We start from the raw sequence: 25,391 nt of genomic DNA, 5'->3' as shown, positions 1-25,391 counted from the left end.
TAAATGAAATTTTACTCCAAAAAGCCAAGTTACACAGATAACGTTTATTTTATCAGATGGGTGAGAGAATTCCTAAATGAACAAAACCAGGGGCTCGACGTGCTGATCGACTACCTGAGCTTCAGGTTGAGCATGATGCGGCACGAGCAGAGAATAGCGCTCGCCAGGAGTCAGTCCACCGACGCTATTCACCAGGGTAACGACACCTTCGAAAAACTACAATAACTGCAATCTCTTTCCCGATTCTCAAATTATTTGCATCAAAGTTTTTTTTTAACCTTTTCTTTTAAATTTAAAAAACAAACAGTCCAAAAATACAACAAATTATTTAACATATACAGCTAATACACAAACCAATAAAGTTTCCAATATAAATGACCTAAAAAGCACATATTATTAATAAGAAAAAAGTTAACCTAAAATAATAAGTTAACACAATGACGGTATATCGAACTAAGCAGTAACAAGCAGTATAATTGTATAAAATGTTCACAATAAAACCTTCCTTCCATTGATGTAAATTGAAATAACATTGAGTAATAACAATGACATTCTTCTTTATAAGTATTATTTGCCAAATGTACTTTTAGTAGTTACGCGTTTTGTATGAATATCATTTTACACAGCATTTTTCTCTTCGGATTATTTAATTGTACCATAATAAAAGTTAACCTTATATTTAAAAGTTAATTTCAGTTTTTATTTTTACAATTTTTTTTTAATGAAACCAATCAACAAATAATGTAACCCTAAATAAGCAAACCATAGCATAACCAAGTTTCGTAATTTACAATTAGTCCAATTCTTCATCAGCAAACACAACAACATCAGACTGTAGCGGTCCAACCGAAGCCAGCGGTACTCTAAGTGCCACTTGGAGGCGAAGGGCAAGATCAGCTGATTCGGATGGGGAAACAGTGGGCAGTCCCGCAGTCGCTAGACGGAGAACAAGACACGCGGCTAGACTGAACATGGGGGCATCTACAGACGATATACACGTCTGCATTATGTGTATGCGAGCTATCATGAACAATAAGGTAAGTAGGGTAATTCCAGGGTTGTCTACTTACTTTCACTTAAGTTAAAAGTTCTGTATCACCTGCTGCGTAAGGCTCATTCAAACATAAAAGTTTTAAAATTTAATATTTATCTATTACATAATCCAGAAATATATTATAATTGCAGGACAAGTCTCCTATTTTTACGACGAAAATAATTTCTTATAGTATTTATGTTAGTAAATATATAAAAGAAAATTATGTTTTATCTGATATAATACAGGACTGTAGTCATATAATTTAAGAAGCTTAAATAATTTATAGATCTATCTATATAAATAAAAATGAACGTTGCGCTAAGCGCATAACTCGAGAATGGCTCGACCAATTCGGCTAATTTGTTTTTTTGTATGTTCCTAAACCAAAAATAATCAAAAGGATATTAGAGTTTTACTTTTTGGAATTATAGCATCGCAGAGCAGATTACATTCCTTACCTTCTTATAACATATTTCTGATAGATCTGATGGAAAAAAGAGCCATCAAATTCAACTGATACAAAAACCTAAATACCTCTTTTCAATTTTCAGTATGGTTTCAATATGGTGATCCAGCACAGAGAAGCTATCAACAGCATAGCTCTTTCTCTCGTTCACCATTCCCTACGAACCAAGGCGTTGGTACTGGAACTGCTAGCAGCCATTTGCCTGGTGAAGGGCGGCCATCAGATAATACTCTCAGCTTTTGATAATTTCAAAGAGGTTGTCGGGGAACCGAGGAGATTCCACACTCTCATGGAGTACTTCATGAATTATGACACCTTTCATATTGAATTTATGGTGAGTTTAGCCGTTTTTACTTTACGGTATATTGGGTCTCTTAAGCAAACTCAAGAGATAAAAAAAAATCATTTCCTTCTTTTTGATAAGAACCTGATCAGAAAATCAAAGTAATGGTAACTAAAAAATACGGACATTTTTTGCGACTGTTATGGCGCCATAATCGACTGTATTAGCTATAAACTTTTTATGAATTTAATTTATTAATGATTTAATAAACAATATGTACACATATTTAAAACTGTCGCTCAGTGTGTGTATGGATAATACATATTATAACCTTAAGGTGTCCTTAACGACTAAAGTAAACTTAGTTTTCAATTGATTTAGCAACATATAAGGCTTGTAAAATGTTTAAATAAATGCCGTTGTATTATCAACAGGTGGCGTGTATGCAGTTCGTGAATGTAATAGTTCACTCGGTCGAAGATATGAACTTCAGGGTTCACCTGCAGTACGAGTTCACGGCCCTCAAGCTTGATGACTACTTGGAGAGGCTCAGGCTCTGCGAGAGTGAGGACTTGCAAGTAAGTTTGGAATATTTATTTCAGTTCTTTTCTGACCAAACAAAAAATTGGAAAAAAAGGTTGACTTAATTCCTAGGGGCATTCTCTCCCAGTCAACCTTTAGGTCATCCAGAAAAAAAAACCAAATGAATTGTAGTCATAGTATATTAACCAAGTTTTTCGGTGTATGTGTGTTCATCACAAATGTACAGTTAAGTACGTTTTTCTTTTAAGAATGCACGATTTCCTGTTTATCTAATTTTCGAATATTATTTTCCAAATACACGCACTGCGCTCAACTTCACGTGACAAGATAAGTTAAACGATCTTACAATAATAGCATCTTCAAAGAATGTATTTACATGTTTCTATAGAAAAGATTTTATTGTTGTAATATCTAGATTCTCCTTTTTAACATGTTAACTCAGAAAAAAAAAACTATAAAAATATATTAAAATACACATAGTCGACTTTTCCTAATGTAGACAAATTAAATTGTTTCGTAGGTAACAGTCAATTGATCGCTTCATATTTTTCGTGTTATAAATGTTAATAATGTAAATAAATATGTATTACACTGTGGAATATTTATTCTACTATAAGTTAAGAGACTTAAAGGAGAATGTTATAAAGAATAACATTTAAACTCTAATATTTGTAGCAATATTTAACTAAATTATATATAACAGGTGCAGATCTCAGCCTACCTAGACAATGTGTTCGACGTGGCTGCCCTTATGGAGGACAGTGAGACGAAGACCGCTGCCTTGGAGAAAGCCAACGAGCTCGAGGATGAACTAGGACATGTATGTTATAAATATCCACAGCTTGACATTACCTCTCTCCATATAGTAGAAGGATCAGAGCTTAATGCATCACGCTGCTCCAATTCGGGTTGGCGTATATATTCCCTACTATGAATAACGAAGGCTATCAGGTGTATAACATAACAATCGGGAGCGACAGCTTAACGTGCTCTCCGAGGTACTGTGGGGAGACCCACAAGGGCCGACAACCGGACCAGAAATAAATGTTTATACAAACACAAATAACCACTCCGAGCAGGAATCGAACCCGTGACCGTCGGTGATTAGACGTCGCCGATACGGCACATGCACCATTACACCAGAGCCAGAGGTCTTCTAGGTCTATGTTTATAATATTGATAACTTTATTGTAGGCTCACGAGCGTCTAGCGGCTTTGGAAAGGGAAGCCATCGCGAAGCAAGCAACTCTAGAAGCGGAACTCGCTCAAGTGAGGCACGAGCGAGACCAACTGGCGGAGGCGAGGAGACAGGTCGTTGAAGAGGTAGGTACACACTGACTTTTGATTATATTTATCTATATCGAGAAATCAAAAAATCATTTGTTAGAAAAAACGAGTGTATTTTAGACCACACGACAGAAGTAAAACATTCTATCTTCAATGACTTATATCTCCCTCTCAACTTCCGTTCACCTCTCCCGATCACACTTTTCGTAACTTTCTCGTCACGCATCACCAGCTTTCTCCCCAAGTCAAGCGTACGTAGAGGTTTTACTTCAATAAGTTGAATTTGAATGCAGTCGAAATTCTCCATCAAGTAAATTACCTTCCACAAATTAGTCCTCAGAAATAGTTATTTGTTTACATGTTCCATTTGAGAAAGAAAACTGTTTTTGGATCCATGTCATATCTGTTGTACTGGGATCTGATCTTGCCCTGTATTGATACGCTAGCATAATTTTTGAGATTCATTTTGTTGTAAATTGCATCTTAATATGTTTTTGACGTGACGTCTAATAAATCGACCATTAATATTATTATTTAATACGCCCATTGTCCAGTTACACAACATCTATCTCTCTTCCACTCGATTGGCCTATACGTCCGGAGATTTTTGTTATGACATTGCCACGTTAAACTATCCTCCGTAAACCAACTTTACAGACGACCAATATTACGCACAAATATTTATCAGTGTTAACAGTCTGAGATATCATCAAGTAAATACAATCAATATTTCAGGTATCCACATTGAGACGAGCACAGCAAGATTCAAGAAATAGACAATCAATGCTCGAATCTAAAGTTCAAGAACTCGAATCTCTCACCAAATCGTTACCACGGGGTGCTTCAAGTAAGTAATATAACAATAATATTATTGTAAATATACAAGATTTGTGACATATAGATATAAAACATCATATTGTATTAATAAACGATGAAGTTGGGTTATAAGTATTTTGATGCTAAAGATTCGGTACTGACGTCAATCATCATTTGATTTGATTTGAAAATTCAAGACATTTTATAATCTATACTAATATTATAAAGAGGTAAAGTTTATAACTTTGTTTGTATGTAGGGGGTAATCTTCGCAAATACTGATCAGATCATGAAAATTCTTTCACTAACAGAAAGCTACTCTATTCAAGAGTGACATAGGCTATATTTTATTGTAATTGAACAAAAAATTCAGTTAATAAGAAAAAGATTAAAATATAATATTAAAATGGTAAATAAACTAGCGCCATCTATCGCTATTAGAAAACAATTTATTAGTCTTTCACGTTATTAATTTAATCTTATTTTAGCCCATCGACGACGTTTTCTCGATTTTTGATAGATGGCGTTGGAGCAACATATTATTTATTTAAGTGCTATAAAATTTGTTCTCTAAAGTATGTTATTTGGTTCTGTAATTTAGAATAATAAATAAATACACGGGAGCAAAATATTATTTATTTAAGTGCTATAAAATTTGTTCTTTAAAGTATGTTATTTGGTTAATATAATAATAATTAACGCCCAACGGGCATGGGCTACTTCAAGAATAATTTGTGTTTTAAATTTAAATTAGATGTATTTTCCTTCTTGGTTCGTATTATAATTAACTTAAGGAATACAAAAATAATAAATACAAACATTATCTATTGTACGCCAAAAATAACGTTACGTTTCAGCCTCTTATCTCACTGCTGGGCATAGGCCTCTTTCCCCATGTAGGAGAAGGACAAGAGCTTAATCCACCACACTGCTCCAATGCGGGTTTGCGGATGTATTCCCTATTATGAGTAACGATCGGTATCAGGTGTACATGATAACAACTGGGACCGACGGCTTAACGTGCTGTGAAAAAATAAAAAAGACAGTAGGTATATACAAATACATTGAAGGTAGACTTTATCGCTAAATGAGCGATCTCTTCTAGACAAACTAATAAAGAACTATTTCTTGCAGTGGGTGCTATATCCTCACACGCAATGTGTAACGGAACAGTCAACGGCCATATCTCTCCACCGGGAACGTTGACCAACGGGGACGTGCACCTACCCCTACCGAACCCTCCTACTCCACCCCCCGCACCCATGCTCCCCCCTCCACCCCCAGCGCCTCAACCGCCCCCACCCCCTCCTCCGCCAGTCATAGCGCCCCCACCCCCCGCACCGCCGGCCCCTCCTGCGCCCGGGCTTATGCTCCCCCCCCAACACACAGATGCCATGACTATCAAGAGGAAAGTCGACACGAAATACAAGTTACCTACGTTAAATTGGATCGCGCTAAAACCAAATCAGGTATGTTTGATTTTGATAAAGTAATTGAGTGAACTAATCACATAACAGATACCTAAGTCAGAGTTTCATTGTAATCTCATTTGGTCGTAGACTAGAAATTTTACGCCTTACCATTTTTACACATCTGATCCAAACATATTTGATCATCATATTTCTGATCTAAAACATATTTTACACTTTTTTTTCAAATCAAGGAGTTCCACAGGGCGCTCTTTTATATCTTAGCAATAATCTTCTTATATATAAAAATGAATCGTAAAATGTGTTGGTAAGCGTATAACTCAACAACGCCTGGACCAATTTTACCATTATTTTTTTAAATGTTCGTTAAAATCCAAGGATGGTTTTTACGGCGAGAAAAATTCGAATAATTTCATACAAAACGTTTTCTAACTAAAATGTAGAGTCAATTTGAACTTTATTGCTTTTCAATAAAGTTCATGTTAAATAATATATTAGGGCGCATTTTACGTAAGTTATTAATGATTAAATTATTGATCTTATTCGTAGACCGTATTTTAATTTAATTTACAAACAGTAAAAATGGTATTAACTAGCTATACCACATTACTTATTATATTGTTGCGGGGGCGTTAACAATGGAAAATTCCCGTTTTTAAACTATCGACTCCAAATTTGGTACGAATCTCCTATATGTTATGTAGAAATGATCGATGAGCGGATTTTAGGATAACTCATGCCCAATAAAGATTACGGGGCTGGGGGTTAACAATGAAAATTTTTAATGTATGTAACTCCGAAACTACTGAATCAAATTTTATCAAATTTTTTAAGCATCTGTAATTTGGTCCAACTTGGGAGATAGGGTAGTTTTTATTTCAGTTGGACCCGATAGGTGGCGCTGCTATCAGTATGTAACTCCGAAACTACTGAACCAATTTTTATCAAATTTTGTAAGCATCTGTAATTTTGTCTGACTTGGAAGATATGGTAGTTTTTGTCTCAAATAAACTGGGTAGGTGGCGCTGCTATCTGTATGTAGCTCTGAAACTACTGAATCCATTTTTATTAAATTTTGTAAGCATCTGTAATTTTGTCTAACTTGGAAGATATGGTAGTTTTTATCTCAATTGGACCCGGTAGGTGGCGCTGCCTTCGGTATGTATGCTATCAAATCTCGTAGCTGTTTTCCGGGCAGCACAACGTTTGCCGGGTCCGCTAGTATATATTCCAGAGCGGTTGTCTTTTATATCTATGGATATTATCTATCCGACACTTACCCGCAGGTGCGCGGCACGATCTTCAACGAGCTGGACGAGGAGCGGCCGCGGCGCCGGATCAACTTCGCGGAGTTCGAGGAGAAGTTCCGCATCGGAGGCGCGGGCGCGGCGCCGCAGCCGGCCGACGACGCGCTCGCCTCCTTCCCCAGCAAGCGCTTCCGCCGCCCCGACACCGTGTCGCTGCTGGAGCACGCGCGCCTGCGCAACATCGGTACCAGGCCTATCGTTGTCTATCTCTATATATCAATAAGTTCCGCAGCCGGCCGACGACGCGCTCGCCTCCTTCCCCAGCAAGCGCTTCCGCCGCCCCGACACCGTGTCGCTGCTGGAGCACGCGCGCCTGCGCAACATCGGTACCAGGCCTATCGTTGTCTATCTCTATATATCAATACGTGAAGCTAAACCGTGTATCCCTTTTTACGAAAATTGCGGAGGAATTGGACGGAGGAGTATAAAATTTCGCACACTTATAAATTTATAGAGGAAAGGAGTGCAGAATGCTGTTTTTTTTTATTATGCATAAAATTACATTAAATCAATAAAAAACATTAGACACACAGACTAGCTCACCTCCTTCGTTTAGTGGTGCCTGCCACCCCACCAAGCACTTCACAAAATATATTATACATAACGCTATATCAAATACACACTCGACTGAAAATTCGAAAAAGGCGCATATTAGTGTATACTAGTTTCAATATTATTGTCTACAAATCTGTTAAAGGCTACGTGCTTGTACCGTATGATTTATCATTTCTGTCTCAATCTCTTTTCTTAAAATTTCGTAACTCAATTAAATTTTATTTATTTCAGCGATATCAAGAAGAAAATTGGACACTCCAGTAGAAAAGGTTATAGCAGCGATCCAAACGCTAGACCTTAAACAGTTACCGCTAGAGAGCGTTGAGATCCTTCAGCGTATGGTGCCGACCGAAGCCGAACAAAAGGCTTACAAGGAATACGTAGCGGAGAAGAAAAATATAAACCAACTAACCGAGGAGGACAAATTCCTCATGCAACTAGCCAAAGTCGAGAGAATTTCAGCCAAATTGGCCATAATGAGTTACATGGGTAATTTCTACGACAATATTCACCTAATAACGCCACAAATACACGCAATAATATCTGGTTCGTCGTCAGTAAAGTCGTCGCAGAAATTACGGAATGTTCTAGAAATAATACTCGCGTTCGGTAACTACCTAAACAGTAGTAAACGTGGTCCAGCCTATGGGTTCAAACTACAGTCTTTGGATACTCTGATGGACACGAAGTCGACAGACAAGAGAGTGTCGTTGTTGCATTACATCGTGGCGACGATACGACAAAACTTTCCAGAACTGCTGAATTTCGACACAGAGCTCATGTATATTGACAAAGCAGCGCAAGGTAAGTTCCATAGAGTGAATTAATAATAGGGACAAGTTTCTTTCAAAAAAAAAAATTTTTTTTGCAATTCGAAGTTCTCTGTTTTCTAATAGCGATAGATTATAACTTTGTTTGTATGTAGGGGGTAATCTTCGCAAATACTGATCCGATTATGAAAATTCTTTCACTAACAGAAAGTTATACTATTCAGGAGTGCTATAGGCTATATTTTACTGTAATTGAACCAAAAATTCAGTTAATAAGAAAAAGATTAAAATATACTGTCAAAATGGTAAATAAACTAGCGCCATCTATCGCTTTTAGAAAACAATTTATTAGTCTTTGGTCGTTATTAATTTAGTCTTATTTTAGTCTATCGATGACGTTTTCTCGATTTTTGATAGATGGCGTTGGAGCAACATATTATTTATTTAAGTGCTATAAAATTTGTTCTTTAAAGTATATTATTTGGTTCGGCTAGTCTAAAATAAACTGGCTAAATTTTGGTCGCCCTACCAAATGTCGCTTAGTATCGTTTTTCACATCTAATAACATGATACAATGAGCCAAATGTCATCGCTGACAACCGGAATGTATAAATTCCTAGGAAGTGTTTCTGAATAATGGGTAGCTGTGTTAGAGGTCAGCGCTGCACACCGTCACATGTGCCTGTACATTCAGGGAGTTTTATTGTCCCTTCGATGTCATTAATCTCACGCGGTCCGTACTTATTATTGCGTCTGCATTCCGCGGTGATCAAAGTGACACTAAAAAAACTACTGAGTGATACTAACAGAGCTACGCGCTGAGCTATCAGCGCTGACGGACGTCATGACTATAAAAGAAGCCAAACTAATATAATACGTGGTGGCTAACAGTGTCGCTGGAGAACGTAGTCGCAGACGTGTGTGAACTCGAGCGCGGGATGGAGGCGGCGCGGCGCGAGGGCGAGGCGAGAGGAGCGGCGCACGTGCTGCGGGACTTCGTGAGCAACGCGGCCGACAAGCTGCGCCGCCTGCGCGCCGAGACCAAGCACGCGCAGGTGAGTGACACCGGGGGGGGGGGAGGAGTGGGGGGAGGAGCGGCGCACGTGCTGCGGGACTTCGTGAGCAACGCGGCCGACAAGCTGCGCCGCCTGCGCGCCGAGACCAAGCACGCGCAGGTGAGTGACACCGGGGGGGGGAGGAGTGGGGGGAGGAGCGGCGCACGTGCTGCGGGACTTCGTGAGCAACGCGGCCGACAAGCTGCGCCGCCTGCGCGCCGAGACCAAGCACGCGCAGGTGAGTGACCGGGGGAGGAGGAGTGGGGGGAGGAGCGGCGCACGTGCTGCGGGACTTCGTGAGCAACGCGGCCGACAAGCGGCGCCGCCTGCGCGCCGAGACCAAGCACGCGCAGGTGAGTGACACCGGGGGGGGGAGGAGTGGGGGGAGGAGCGGCGCACGTGCTGCGGGACTTCGTGAGCAACGCGGCCGACAAGCTGCGCCGCCTGCGCGCCGAGACCAAGCACGCGCAGGTGAGTGACCGGGGGAGGAGGAGTGGGGGGAGGAGCGGCGCACGTGCTGCGGGACTTCGTGAGCAACGCGGCCGACAAGCTGCGCCGCCTGCGCGCCGAGACCAAGCACGCGCAGGTGAGTGACACCGGGGGGGGGAGGAGTGGGGGGAGGAGCGGCGCACGTGCTGCGGGACTTCGTGAGCAACGCGGCCGACAAGCTGCGCCGCCTGCGCGCCGAGACCAAGCACGCGCAGGTGAGTGACACCGGGGGGGGGAGGAGTGGGGGGAGGAGCGGCGCACGTGCTGCGGGACTTCGTGAGCAACGCGGCCGACAAGCTGCGCCGCCTGCGCGCCGAGACCAAGCACGCGCAGGTGAGTGGCACCGGGGGGGGGGGGGGGGGGCGCACGTGCTGCGGGACTTCGTGAGCAACGCGGCCGACAAGCTGCGCCGCCTGCGCGCCGAGACCAAGCACGCGCAGGTGAGTGACACCGGGGGGGGAGGAGTGGGGGGAGGAGCGGCGCACGTGCTGCGGGACTTCGTGAGCAACGCGGCCGACAAGCTGCGCCGCCTGCGCGCCGAGACGAAGCACGCGCAGGTGAGTGACACCGGGGGGGGGGAGCGGCGCACGTGCTGCGGGACTTCGTGAGCAACGCGGCCGACAAGCTGCGCCGCCTGCGCGCCGAGACCAAGCACGCGCAGGTGAGTGGCACCGGGGGAGGGGGGGGGGGCGCACGTGCTGCGGGACTTCGTGAGCAACGCGGCCGACAAGCTGCGCCGCCTGCGCGCCGAGACCAAGCACGCGCAGGTGAGTGACACCGGGGGGGGGGGGAGTGGGGGGAGGAGCGGCGCACGTGCTGCGGGACTTCGTGAGCAACGCGGCCGACAAGCTGCGCCGCCTGCGCGCCGAGACCAAGCACGCGCAGGTGAGTGACACCGGGGGGGGGGGGAGTGGGGGGAGGAGCGGCGCACGTGCTGCGGGACTTCGTGAGCAACGCGGCCGACAAGCTGCGCCGCCTGCGCGCCGAGACCAAGCACGCGCAGGTGAGTGACACCGGGGGGGGGAGGAGCGGCGCACGTGCTGCGGGACTTCGTGAGCAACGCGGCCGACAAGCTGCGCCGCCTGCGCGCCGAGACCAAGCACGCGCAGGTGAGTGGCACCGGGGGGGGGGGGGGGGGGCGCACGTGCTGCGGGACTTCGTGAGCAACGCGGCCGACAAGCTGCGCCGCCTGCGCGCCGAGACCAAGCACGCGCAGGTGAGTGACACCGGGGGGGGGGAGGAGTGGGGGGAGGAGCGGCGCACGTGCTGCGGGACTTCGTGAGCAACGCGGCCGACAAGCTGCGCCGCCTGCGCGCCGAGACCAAGCACGCGCAGGTGAGTGACACCGGGGGGGGGAGGAGTGGGGGGAGGAGCGGCGCACGTGCTGCGGGACTTCGTGAGCAACGCGGCCGACAAGCTGCGCCGCCTGCGCGCCGAGACCAAGCACGCGCAGGTGAGTGACACCGGGGGGGGGAGGAGCGGCGCACGTGCTGCGGGACTTCGTGAGCAACGCGGCCGACAAGCTGCGCCGCCTGCGCGCCGAGACCAAGCACGCGCAGGTGAGTGGCACCGGGGGGGGGGGGGGGGGCGCACGTGCTGCGGGACTTCGTGAGCAACGCGGCCGACAAGCTGCGCCGCCTGCGCGCCGAGACCAAGCACGCGCAGGTGAGTGACACCGGGGGGGGGAGGGGTGGGGGGAGGAGCGGCGCACGTGCTGCGGGACTTCGTGAGCAACGCGGCCGACAAGCTGCGCCGCCTGCGCGCCGAGACGAAGCACGCGCAGGTGAGTGACACCGGGGGGGGGAGCGGCGCACGTGCTGCGGGACTTCGTGAGCAACGCGGCCGACAAGCTGCGCCGCCTGCGCGCCGAGACCAAGCACGCGCAGGTGAGTGACACCGGGGGGGGGAGGAGTGGGGGGAGGAGCGGCGCACGTGCTGCGGGACTTCGTGAGCAACGCGGCCGACAAGCTGCGCCGCCTGCGCGCCGAGACGAAGCACGCGCAGGTGAGTGACACCGGGGGGGGGAGCGGCGCACGTGCTGCGGGACTTCGTGAGCAACGCGGCCGACAAGCTGCGCCGCCTGCGCGCCGAGACCAAGCACGCGCAGGTGAGTGACACCGGGGGGGGAGGAGTGGGGGGAGGAGCGGCGCACGTGCTGCGGGACTTCGTGAGCAACGCGGCCGACAAGCTGCGTCAACGTTTGGGGACACTGAACACGCGCAAATTAGTACTACACTCTGACGCGTACGTGCAAGTCATTGACCAAACGCTTCAACCTGTAACAAGTACAACATTCAACGATTAGGTGTATATCACATCAACCGGAACCGACAGTTTAACGTGCTCGCCGAGGCACGGTGGGGAGACTCACAAGGACAGCCATCCAGCCCGGAAAAAAACATTTGTACAAATATCCATCTCGAGTGGAAATCGAGCCCGCAAACCGCCAGTGTTAAGGCATGTCCATAGCACGCGCACTATTACAGCCAGAGTGATTGTTGTAGCACTTGTAGCTGGCCAAAACGACTAACTAATATTACAGGTTGATTTTCAACTAACAACTTTATATAAATAAAAACAAATATATATATATATATATATATATATATATATATATATATATATATATATATATATATATATATATTCTACAAACAATGTGATATGAAAGTAGTATGTGTAAGTGGTATTATTCACACCCGCAGGACTCGTTCGCCGCTTGCGTGGAGTACTTCGGCGAGGCGCCTCGCAGTTGCGACGCGAACGCGTTCTTCTCCCTACTTGTGCGGTTCACCAGAGTTTTTAAGGTACGTAATAAAATACGTCTGTGATAAAACATAGCATCGACATATATAAAATTATCTTCACCCTTAACGGTCCCAGTAGGATTTTCTCCTATCGGGGGTCCGGAAACACACAATACTTTGCACAACAAGCCCGCCCAGACCACAACAAACATATGTACGGTCTATACAAATGTTTGCCATGTGCAGGGACTGAATCCGCGACCGTTTTCTTAAAAATCCTGTATGTTATAACGGAACCAACCAATATTCACCAAATATTATCGTCTTACAATTTACCGCTTTGCTTGTTTTACGGTTCCGTACTTTGGTAAAAGCTGCTTCTCCTATTCATAGTGAATAGAGCTTATAATATACTTTTTATACGGTACTGTAACTCGGTAATGCTTTTTTGTGAGTAGTGTTGTGTTCCTGTGGTGAGTAAGGTGACCAGAGATCTTGGGGGTAGTCCGGGATAGGGTCGGCAACGCACTTTCGAGGATTCTGGTGTTGCAGGCGTATATAATGTACTGTGTGGCTACGGTACTAAAGAATATAGCCACCCCCTCTCTTCCCGTGGGTGTCGTAAGAGGCGAATAAGGGATAACACAGTTCCGCTACCACCTAGGAAGTTAAAAAGCCAACCGATGGCGGGATAACCATCCAACTGCTGGCTTTGAAATACACAGGCCGAAGACGGGCAGCAGCGTAGTCGGTGCGACAAAGCCAGTACTGCGGTCACCAACCCGCCTGCCCAGCGTGGTGACTATGGGCAAAACACATGAGTTCACGTTATTTTTGGCGTAAACTTGTGGAGGCCTATGTCTAGCAGTGAACTGTACAGGCTGTAATGATGATGATAATGATGAGGCGTATATAAGCTACGGTAATCGTTTGTCGGGTGAGCCGTACGCTTGTTCAGACCTAGTTGTACATAACAATGTATTAAAATATGATTAATCAAACAGCAAGCCGATATGGAAAACGAACAGCGTCGCCGGCTCGAACAAGCCGCTCACGCGGACAGCCTCGACCCCGCCAAAGCTAAACTCGCGCAGAAGAAACAACAGGTAAACGTACAGACATACACTCATACACGCTACTAGGACTGTATTCCTTGTAGCATTAGCACGTGTATAGCCTTGTAAGTAATTTTTCACGTACATAATTACTATCAACGCAGTTTTAGTATACGTAATGTTATAAAAAGGTTTTATATTGAATAACAAAAAAAGGGAACCGTAAACTGGTAAATAGCTTCAAGCATTAAAAAAAACTAATAATATTCCCATCTGTCTTGCTTGTAAGATGTGCCCGTGAAAGAGACAGCGTTTTCGTGAATTGTGTGCGTATGTCACGCACACGCATACTCACACATACACAAGAGATTTATGTGATTGTTGCCAGCAGCAAATTTATTTGTTCTTTTGTAGGCTGTATATTGCGTTGTGTATCGGTAAATAAATATTGCTGGTAAATTTTGCGCATTGAAATAAAGATAAAAAAGCTCTTTAAATATATTTTTTGTATATTACATATTTTATAAATAACTAGCTGTGCCCGTATGCATTTAGTAAAGAGCAGTTATTTTAAGGTTACAAACAGACACTCCCAATTTTATTTATTTGTATAGATATAGTCATTACCTACCTTATATACAATATTTTTCTAATACAAAGAAATACATAGAATTCAGAACGATAACGTCGAGTAGAAAATTAAAACACATAATATAGCATTCTTATAATTTGCGCTTAACAATGGCTCTACGTAATGCTTCAGCGGTGTATGGAGTCATGCGTTTTGAGTAGCCTTGATTTGCATATTATTTAATTTTATATTCTGTATTATCGTTATTTAATTTTTTTTGCCTAGCAACATTCGTAACAACATTAAAAATATAATTAAATATTAAATATGTGTAACGACAATTTTGTTTTAGGTAATAGTCGGCTAATACAACTACAAATTTAGGGACGAAATAAATACAGGCTAGATTTTTTTTTTTATTACAAATATTGCTGGGTTATACTTACTAATATTTTCATTAATATATTATTTAATTATGTTAAGAAACTAAATATATATGATCTTTACTTTTCTTAAAAGAAATTAAATTTATTACTTTTTAAAATATTACTTTATACAATTTAGTTTCTTAAATTCCAATTATAGGTATTTAATATGATAGTTGAAAAATTAATATAACATCATTTTGAAGAGTGATTTTTAAATTATTTAACGAGGTGCCGGTAGTTATTATACTTAATGATAAATATGGTAACACGGACATTTTTAAATATGTTATAGAAGAAAGCTTTCTTATTTATAATCTAAAAAGTGTTGCCATATTAATCATGAATAAGTAGAGGTGATGGTAACACCGAATGAATTCTCACAGAGGTTTAACTACGCGGCCGTCAGCGCAGGCCTATTGCAGCAACACTTGTCTCAGTTGCGGCACAGTCCAGACCTAGCATAGCCTAGCCTAGCTAGGTCTCCTAGCGCGACTAGGAGTAAGTCGTTGGAAGTTGTTAAATGGGGCCTATTTTAATGTGTGCGTGTGTACTAACATATTAAAAAAATTAAAACAAAAAAAAATATTTAATCAGTGTGTAATTTTCTTTTTTATTTCTTTCCTAATATAATTTTGTTTACATAAGGTTCTTTACTTACTTTACTGAGATTTTTTTTTAATTTTTACTCAAGAACAAACATTATTGTTATATCTTTTTATTTTACCGCCTATTTGCTTTTTTATGGTTTTATACAAACTCATTTTTATACAAATTATTATTTTTTTATATATATTTTTATTCCTTAATCTATCTTTTTTACATTTTTAATATTTATACACTGATCAAATATAAAACAAATAACGAGAAGTGACTAACACGGTCAAACGATACATTTTAAGCATGGAGGTTGAAAAGAAATTAACGTGAATCAGACCTAAGGCTTATTGACGAGTACACGCCATCAGCATGATCACACCCCATTCACATCCCGATTGAGCAACTTTAGAAAATATAAAAAATAGAAAGTGTTCGTGTACTTATGTACGCACGTAAGAAGTTATACTTCATTGGCTAGCTAACTTCACGTTGCTAACTTTTTCATTGAGTAGCTAACTTCAGGGTGTCGGTTTTTTTGGGATGGAGTGCGCGTGCAATTAGAAATTTACTCATAATGTTTCCCTAACGCGCCAATAGATGTATAACTTCAAAAACTAGCACACCCGGCAAACGAATAGGGATAAAAATACCTTGCGGTATAAAAGCCTACGACCTATTCTCAAACCTATCAAATGTATTCAAAATTTTTTATAAAAATCAGTCAAGCCGTTAAGGAGTTCGGTAACAAACACTGTGACACGAGATTTTTATATTTTAGATTAAGAACAAATATGGAATTCATTAAAACCTTATTATATACAAAAAAAAAAAAAACTTTTCTCTGGTGCTTTAATAATACCTCTAATTATAGAAAAAGTTTAGGCTACTAAATGTATTTAAGAAATAAAAACCATTCAAATAGAAATAAATGTAATAGTAACACATGGGCTTCACAGCTAAGCCAATCGTGCGCATAGCAATGTATGCTATACACAATTTTTTTTTTGTTATCTCTTTTGTAACTGTACACTGTACAGTAATATAATTAAAAAGAAAAGTAAATTTAATATTGTTCGTGCCAGTATAGTTGCCTAAAACGCCAACGGTTTGCGGGTTCGAATCCCGCTCGTCATGGATATTGTATTTGTACAAATATTCCTTTCCGGTTTAGATGTTTGTCTTTGTGAATTAAGCTCTCAAGGGAAAGAGGCCAATGCGCAGCAGTGCGATATTACAGGCTGAAGCGAAATTGATGTTAATCACGTAATTTAAATGACGCTTTAATAATTTTATAAAAAAATATATTTAAACTCTTATTACGTATTCAGTTTCAAAATTAGCAGCTTATCTCACGCATAAGTTAATTAGAATAGAAGTATTTGACCGATAAATTGAAGTTTGAAGGTGAAACAGACGAAAAATATGTTAAAAAATTTTCTCTGTTGGATACCGTCTTTCGAGTAACTATTAAAACAGCAATGAGCATGGAGGCATCAGCCGTCTGGGGCCGTTCACAAACAAAAACTATAAATAATTTTCAATGCACATACATAGACAAATATCCCTCAGAGATTTAGTTTTAAGGCCCCATTTTATTATTAGTAATATATACTATATTAGCAGTGGTAGTGTCGAAATAGTTGGATGAAAATGCAAATAAATATACTTATTACAATACGACAATACCGACGACGCTAATACATAACATTGAGTAAATAATGTTACAAAAAAGTAACCAACTTCACATATTGAATTTGAAATAAATTTAGCCTATAAAAAATTTAAATTCCATTTTTGCGCCCTGGTGGGAGAGTTTTATGTTTCATTTGGAACCATGGAAAGTGTACACTGAACCAAAAGATGTTTCTCTGTCTCTTTATTCTTAGAAGTTCTATTTTCAAAAATATTTGAAAAGAAAAAGTAATTGACGTCTCCAACTTTTAAAACTCGGTTAATATGACATGACATTTAAAATGGAACAATTAGCATTTTGCGTCGTCAAGCATCATTCTATGACGAAGTATTTATTAAAGTAGTTATTAGATTATATAGATAATTTAATTAAAAAAGCAAACTATTCGTACTATAGCTTAGAAAGTACGTTTATAAAATATTTTATTTAGTCTACAACGAAAATCAGAATCTAATTTCAAAAATGTTAAACACATTACTTTATTATACTACTAGCTGCCCGGACAGACTTCGTTCTGTCAAAAGTTGATAGTATTTTTTTTTATTTTTTTATTAAAACCTTCCGTGGGCCTTAAGAAACATACGAAAAAATAAATTAGCCGAATTGGTCGAGCCACTCTCGAGTTATGCGCTTAAAACCATTCAGTTTTATTTATATAGATGATTATTTAAAAAAATCAAAGTAAACGTATTCTCGCAGACGGCCGCCAGTTAAACTATTTTTTTACTATAACAACATTTATAAGAATTTTGACTGCTAGACCGACTTTGTACAAATAATAATGTTTTATTTACATTTGTAATAGAATGTATTATATGTATAATGTTCTTAACTTTTCCTCCCTATGCTGCACAATGCATGGAAACAACAGGGCATGTGTTTTCTATCCAAAAGATTTTTCCGCTTTTTATACTTCATTTTGGTAATTTTTTTGATTACTCTTTATTATTGTCAGCTTATATTGAGTTTTAATGTTTTTTTGATTTTCATTATAAAATGCCCTTTATTGTGCATTTTTGATAAATTAGTACGCTTTATTTAGTGCGCTTTTGTAATGCTTTTAGTGTTGCTTGTATTTTCTTGTTCCAAATATAAAATTAAAACTTGAAATATATATATTCAATCTATTGGTTTTGTACTTGTATTAGGCATAAATATTTTAAAAATTTTAAATCTTGAATTTTTATAAATCCGCTACAAAGCTTTCATTTAGCCTTTTCATTATCTGTATATTTTTAGTTTAATCCATTTCGTAAAAGAATCATTTTTAGGTTCCTATTCCCATTAACTAAGGTTCATTTTCGATTGTAACGTAAATAAATATTACAGGAAGCTGTAATCAACGAACTAAAAACGAAGTCGCAGGCCGTCGGCGAAAAGAAACTTCTTCACCAGGACGAGGTGTACAACGGAGCCCTAGAGGACATTTTACACGGACTTCGAAGCGAGCCCTACCGCCGCGCAGACGCAGTGAGGCGCTCCCATCGCCGCCGTATAAATTCCCATCGCCTTTCTAAAGGGCTCGAGGAGTTGGATGTATGATACGAGCTCGAATCCAGCGACCAGCTGGATTTCTCCGTACAAAACGCCGTGATGTCCATCGAAACCAAGTGCGGCTTCTTTACAAAGAAGCGTAGAAAGGATTTGGAGATGGTTCACAAGAAACCGATAGCCATTTACAATATAGAGGATAATATCGACTTCCCGACAAATGGGGAGTTCTGCACAGCTGGCAATACTGGCAGGAGGGCGAAGTCGTCAACTTACAAAGTGGCCCCCACTGACTACGAAGTTGAGGAACGCTGCGAACTCATAAAATCTACCTACGAAGTTATCTCGAAGTACACGAGAGCCATGTTCGATAAACAGAACGAAACCGTCGTCTGATGTGCCTCCGGTTTTTAAGACTACATTTAAGTTGCGCATGAGTTTACACTATATACACCGTTAAGTGATAGTTTTGCGACAAAAACACAAAGTTGTGAAAATAAGACGATTATCTCGCGTTTGATTGTTCCGTGATGTGTTTACAGAAGTTTGATGTTCGTCCCCGCTAGCCGTTAGCGTCGAGTGCTATTTTGATAAGTGCAATATTGATAAAAGACAACGTTTGATACGCCCACTATTCATTCCACACTTTCCACAACGATATTTTGCTAGGAGAAGGTTTTACAGCGTTTTTATTTGTTTACAAAAGGCTTAGCTTGTACGATTTTTACAAATGTGGCACAAATGCGTCGATTGAGAGAATACGAAATTTTTTTTACATTGATTTACGTAGAGCAAATAGTACCGCTAGTTTGTAAAAAAGAATGGCCTTTTAATAATATATACGCACAATTTTTATCCAATTTTCGTATAATCCATTGTAATTTTTACACGTTTATAATCGTATTACCATAGGCTATGTATAACAGTGTATGCATAGGAATAATTTTTAAATAAATTTATAATATAGTATTTATTTTGTACCGTTAAAGTTCAAATTTGCTTGACTCTCTGCATTTATAAGACTAGCATTTTTTATATCCAATTTTTCTATTAAACTTTATTTACTTAAATGGCAACATTTTAAATACAATAATCTTTCAAGATTTGTGATTAAAAAATTAGTATATTCACATGGTTTTGTTTTTAATTGTTCCATTAGTTTTTAATCTTTGTTCGGTTTTAAGTTTTCAACAATATTTATTTGTGGTATCAGATTACTCTTTCAAACATGACAAATTCCATAGTTTTAAGTTCTTATTAAAGATCTGTTTCAGTATATTTTAATGTAATTATTAATTTATAGATTCGCTTAGAACGGGATCTAGTTTAGTTTTCATATTTGGTCATTTGTAAATACTCCGCCCGTGTGTAGCATCAGCTTATTCAATTTTTTGTAAATATTGTATTATTTTTATAACTCAAGTAACTTGAGATTGAACATTATTATGTATTGATTCTAATATTATTAAATTCAGGCAAAGTCAAGTAATGAGAATATTTATATAATTAATATAATATTAAAAATAATATATAATTATAATTTTTTAACGATTACATTATTAGATACAGTAATGATTTTTATAATTTTTTTTTTCGTTGCAAAATTGTAAAATGAATGAGAAATTTTGTTTAGTTTTTTCTTAATTAATTTTTATTAATGAAAAACACTTCAGTTGTTATTTCAACACAACAATGGTGCTCCTTGCACAAAATGTTAATTAAAGTTAAATTTCATTTGTTAAGTAAAAAATTGTTTCCATCATTCGACAATTAGTTGAATAAATAAATAACAGGGTTTATTTCAAACATGTGTTGAAATAATAAAAATTTAATTTTTATAAACATTTGATTACAAATTGCATAATGTGGTATTTTATGATGATAAATTTATATAATTACAATTCTTGAAAAGAATTTTTAACAAATTTATTAATTTTTGTGATGTTTTATTATAGATGTGAATAAAAAAATACAATTTCAGTTTTACTAACTTCTCGTGCCAGTGCAGATGTTTTGTTATTTTTAACTTAGGCAATTAAAAAGTATTTCATCTTCATCAGTCGTCGAAAAAAAACATTATACACAACACCAAATGCCATAAGGATCTTACATTGAATTTTTTAAATGTCCTATTATTAGAAATATTCATATATTACAATTATTTTAAAGTGCTAGAAATTAGATCAATTAAGAAAAAAAAAATAAGACCAAGTCAAAGTATCATTAAAAAATTGATGCTTGTGAAGAGTATTAATTTAATGTTTTTTTTTTCACATCTATAATGAGATATTGTTTTTAAAATACAATTTTAATAGAGGTTTATAGTAATGTTTCATCTGTATAGTTATTTTGTATGTGATGTGTACATGGGAGTTGATTATTTCATTAATTGCATGTATGCTAGCTTTAGAAACAGTATTCAGTGATGCAATAAACCTACATTTACATTTAATATGGCCTTTGATTCAAACTATTAAAAGTATGAACATTTAAAATGTGTAAATATTTTCTTTATATATATAACATGTTTTCAACAGTAGAATATGTTTAATAAACATTTTTAAATATCATATCAAAAATTCGCGTCTACGACTGACCGTGTCGGCGCTCTAGCCAATTAAGCTATGGAACGATGTACCCGCTAGAGCGAAATTTTTGACGCGGGTTCGAATCCCGCTGGAGCGGTCAATTTTTGATATGATATTTAAAAATGTTTAGAATTCCTAATGTGTGGGTAACACAAAAATAAAATCGTACATGTTTAATAAATATAAAAACTTCAGTCTTTTTAACCTACAATACAAAAAGAGATTAGGAAAACTAAAAAAAAGTTTAACATATCAGTGATATGACAGCTCCTAAACTAATGGACTAATTAATTTGATACGATTTTTTGTTGTTTGAAAGCTGACGTGATGAGCGACAATTTATGAAGATCTGTTCAGGGTTTTAAGATCATCTATTAATTTTTATTAGTTGTGGTAAGTACATTACACGGATAAGAGTAGTAATAACGATTACGTTCTTTACTTCCATGTTCCAAGCATGTGTAATTTAACATCTGGAGACAGCTATGTCTTCTTTGTGTTGAATTATCATCATCAGCATCATCATTTCATCATCATCATTTCAGCCTAATACAGTCCACTGCTGGACATAGGCCTCCATAAGTTCGCGCCAAAAATGACGTGAACTCGTATGTTTTGCCCATAGTCACCACACTGGGCAGGGTTGGTGACCACAGGGCTGGCTTTGTCGCACCGAAGACGCTGCTGCTGTTGGATGGTTATCCTGCCATCGGTCTGTTTTTTAAGTTCCAAGGTGGTAGTGGAGCTGTGTTATCCCTTAGTCGCCTCTTACGACACCCACGGGAAGAGAGGGGGTGGCTATATTCTTACTGCCATAACCACACAGCTGTTGTGTTGAAGATAACTTAAAATTTTAAATTTTATTTTATAATAAATATTTATATAAAATAGTTACAGTTTAACTTCACATGCTTTTACTATTTCAATTTTGTTGTCTACTTTCATATAATTTCTCAGCTATACTTTTAATTTTCTGCACTATAGTATCAACTTCAGCCATGGCTCCCACACCAGTATCGCCGCACATGAGTTTCTTATTTATCGGAGGTATCTCCTTATAGCCCCATTCCTTCAGTGTTGCTATTTGTTTAGATGTGATCGGATGATTCCACATTCTGGTGTTCATTGCCGGACAGAAGAGTAAAGGCTTTGACATATCCCACGCTCTCACAGTGCAGGTTAAGAGATTGTCACAAATACCCTTAAAACATTAACAATTATAAAGTATATTTTTTTAGTCTTGTCACATTTAAGATAAAAACATTATAATCGTATTGTTTTAATCATATGCAAGGTTTGAAAATTGCAATTTTTTCACTACTCAATTATACAACTAGTTTAAATTTTAATTAATAAAACAAAATATTAAAGTTTAACATATGTTCATAGAAATGTATGAAATTAAGTTATTTTAATTTAAATGTTACCAGAGATATTTTAGCCAACGAATTGGCATCTAGAGGTGCAATAACCATCATATTAGCCCATTTCCCTAAATCAATGTGAACTACGGGGTCTCCTCTACCTTGCCAACTACTCCATTCAAAAGCATCGTCATGCAAACAAGAAAAATCTTTTATTTCGTTTTCCTTAATGAAATGTTTAGAACGCTCTGTGCATATAACCTTAACCTAAAATAAAAGTAATTATCTATTATACTTTTAACAAACTTATAAGTCCATTTGTGTAAGTAGAGATACTTTGAAAATATTATGAAGCATTTTATGATAAGTAACCAAAATCGTTTTTTGCATAAATTTCAAATGATTAAACTTGTTTGTGCATTTTTTAATTTTAAATCAAATTGTAATAAACATTCGTAAGGAAGTAATACTATTTTTTATTTTTGTTTTTGTGTGAAAAAATTTCCGTTTGCCGCGCACCATACCGATACTACTAAATTAATTTTAATAAAACTGAATATAGTTTAAATCCATTCGAAATTCAGTACACTTTTCTTTAGAGACACAAATGTAAATGTGAACAAAGTGAATGGTACAACTTGTTGTATATTATTCGAGTTAATACTTCAGTTATACATGAAAACAATAAATAAAAAATTATAACCTTAAAATCATATTTTTGATCTTTCTTGTTTAAGTCCAGAATACTTTTGATGAGTATGGGCAGTTTTATCGCAGCCACACTTCCTGTTATACCAATAAGAACGTTAAATGAGTTTTCCGCCATTATTTAATAAATGTTAAACACAAAACATTATTTTTCTTATTTACAATTTTCAATAACAATTAACAAAAATTAATCACTGACAATGTTTTGATTTTATGTTGTTGTTTTAAAATTTATCCCCAATAGGGAAAGGCAAAGGACTATAATCCATACAGCCTAGTCTGAATTTGTAAGTTTCGTTCTGATATATCAAAAGGCCGGAGCCAAGTCTGAAGTAACTTTATTGTTCTTCTGATTCGATGACTGGTAGAGTAAGGCCGAAACCAAGTCTGAAATTTCATATTTTCGTCTACTCTTCTTTGTCTATAAGTGATAGGCGAGGTCGAAACCAAGTCTGTAATAGGCCGAAGCCTGAAATATCAAAATAAAATTTCACATCCGATGAATGAAGGTCCTGATCCTGTTTCAAATATCATTGATAGTATTGCAAATAAATTCAAATATACTAGTATAGTTATCCAAATTAGTCAATAAATCTTGTGTATTGCGCGGGACATTTTTTGGTCCAGAAGTTGATAACAAGTTGGCTATAAATAAGAGGCGTTCCAGATTAAAAGCGGAGCATTCAAAAAATATGTGATCTAAAGACTGTGTAGAGTTGTTGGTGCAATGTGGGCAAACGGGCGATGAGATGATACGCATACGATTCAAATGTGCATTAAATCTGCAATGTCCAAATCTCAAGCGGCATAGTATTGTATAATATTTTCTGCTTCTATGTTGATGCGATTTAGTAAACCAAGGACTTTTTCCAATATCTTGATTTATCTGAGCATACCAAGATCCTTTTCTTAACAAGGTTTGTCGCCAAAGATCACGCCAATCAGATAGGATTTTTGATTTAATAGCAACTAATAGATCAGTGTATGGTACGGCAACATTCTCATCAACAGGGCTGCCGCTGTCACTGTCAACAATTGAACGTGCCAGAAAGTCCACATGTTCATTTCCCCTTACTCCTATATGTGAAGGTGTCCACAATAATTTGATGTTGTAGTTTCTTCTGGATAGTTGATAAAGGAGATGTCTTATTTCTAAAATGATGAAGTTTGTATTAGCACTGAATTGATAATTATCTAAAGCCTTTAGAACGCTCATACTGTCAGTAATGATCAGCCAATATTGATTAGTTTGTTTTTTAATGAATTCTAGGGCAGCAGTAATTGCTAGAGCTTCAGCTGTAAATATTGATATCTCCTTTTTCAATCTGACGCCTTGGCCAAACTTCAGATGAGGTACATAATAGGCCATGGAAACATTTATATCATTTTTTGATCCATCTGTGTAAACTTGTTTGAACTTATCAGAGTATTGTGCTATGAGGTTGTAAACTTCCTGGCGCTCTTTTAGCTTATGGTCAATAATAATATCGATTTGATTAATAAGACAGTCAAACTCCTTTTCGTAACACATCCAATTGCTAGAACTGTGTATTTTGTGTTGGTTATTTAGATTTAACATGAATGAATATTCGAAGAGAATAAATGGGTTATTAGAAGTTAATGGAGCATTTACAGGATATTTACTATGTAAGTAATTAGGCTTTTTAATTAGAGGATGATTACTAATGGAAAACAGTTTTAGCAAAAAACAGTATTTCAAATATTTAAATCTAAGGTGTAAAGGGGAAATGTTGCACTCGACCTGTAACGAATTAATTGGGGTTGTTTTCATGGCGCCAGTGATAAGTCTCAGGCTGTGATTTTGAATAATATTTAATTTGTTAACCAACTTGTCATTAGCAGAAAAACATAGAAATCCATATTCAAAATGACTGCGTACAAGAGATTTATATAGGGTAAGAAGGATTTTTGGATCAGAACCCCAATATGTTTTTGCAAGAGACTTTAAAATATTAAGAGCCTTAAGAGCTCTATCAACTATGTGGTCTACATATTTGTTCCATGATAAGTTATTCATGAATATAACACCTAAAAATTTAACTTCATTTGTGATAAGAAGAGATATATTATTATAGTTTATTTTAATTCTTT

At 38.8% G+C, this 25,391-nt stretch overlaps 2 protein-coding genes across 2 annotated transcripts in view; one reads left to right on the top strand and one right to left on the bottom strand.

Annotated features, from left to right (window-relative positions):
- LOC123656381 (formin-like protein) overlaps nt 1–18,806 on the top strand; it is a 96,602-nt gene extending 77,796 nt beyond the window's left edge. Inside the window, exons 4-17 of the mRNA XM_045592070.1 lie at nt 57–196; nt 814–1,037; nt 1,588–1,836; nt 2,220–2,363; nt 3,032–3,148; nt 3,523–3,651; nt 4,351–4,462; nt 5,566–5,900; nt 7,148–7,352; nt 7,955–8,527; nt 9,385–9,548; nt 12,743–12,844; nt 13,789–13,890; nt 18,458–18,806. Of these exons, the coding sequence (XP_045448026.1) occupies nt 57–196; nt 814–1,037; nt 1,588–1,836; nt 2,220–2,363; nt 3,032–3,148; nt 3,523–3,651; nt 4,351–4,462; nt 5,566–5,900; nt 7,148–7,352; nt 7,955–8,527; nt 9,385–9,548; nt 12,743–12,844; nt 13,789–13,890; nt 18,458–18,670 (2,809 nt within the window). The 3' untranslated portion in view covers nt 18,671–18,806. The remainder of the gene's footprint in view (nt 1–56; nt 197–813; nt 1,038–1,587; nt 1,837–2,219; nt 2,364–3,031; nt 3,149–3,522; nt 3,652–4,350; nt 4,463–5,565; nt 5,901–7,147; nt 7,353–7,954; nt 8,528–9,384; nt 9,549–12,742; nt 12,845–13,788; nt 13,891–18,457) is intronic.
- Nucleotides 18,807–22,044: 3,238 nt separating this feature from the next.
- LOC123656380 (phosphopantothenoylcysteine decarboxylase) lies at nt 22,045–23,472 on the bottom strand. The gene is made up of 3 exons (XM_045592068.1): nt 23,275–23,472; nt 22,635–22,838; nt 22,045–22,408 (listed from the first exon to the last, which is right to left on the bottom strand). Exons 1-3 carry the CDS (start codon nt 23,395–23,397, stop codon nt 22,130–22,132), a joined length of 606 nt encoding a protein of 201 aa, XP_045448024.1. The 5' UTR covers nt 23,398–23,472; the 3' UTR covers nt 22,045–22,129.
- Nucleotides 23,473–25,391: the final 1,919 nt, after the last annotated feature.

The sequence above is a fragment of the Melitaea cinxia genome, chromosome 9 (genome assembly GCF_905220565.1).
Source record: "Melitaea cinxia chromosome 9, ilMelCinx1.1, whole genome shotgun sequence".
In the NCBI taxonomy this organism is placed as follows: Eukaryota; Metazoa; Arthropoda; class Insecta; order Lepidoptera; family Nymphalidae; genus Melitaea; species Melitaea cinxia.
This window is presented reverse-complemented; position numbering and strand designations above follow the sequence as displayed.

What these genes read in the sequence shown, in the direction of transcription:
- LOC123656380 (XM_045592068.1), bottom strand. Translation starts at nt 23,397, where the DNA reads ATGGCGGAAAACTCATTTAACGTTCTTATTGGTATAACAGGAAGTGTG. An exon ending in ATCAAAAATATGATTTTAAG is followed by an intron (nt 22,839 to 23,274) that starts GTTATAATTTTT and finishes CTTTTATTTTAG; the next exon opens with GTTAAGGTTATATGCACAGA. An exon ending in CGTTGGCTAAAATATCTCTG is followed by an intron (nt 22,409 to 22,634) that starts GTAACATTTAAA and finishes TAATGTTTTAAG; the next exon opens with GGTATTTGTGACAATCTCTT.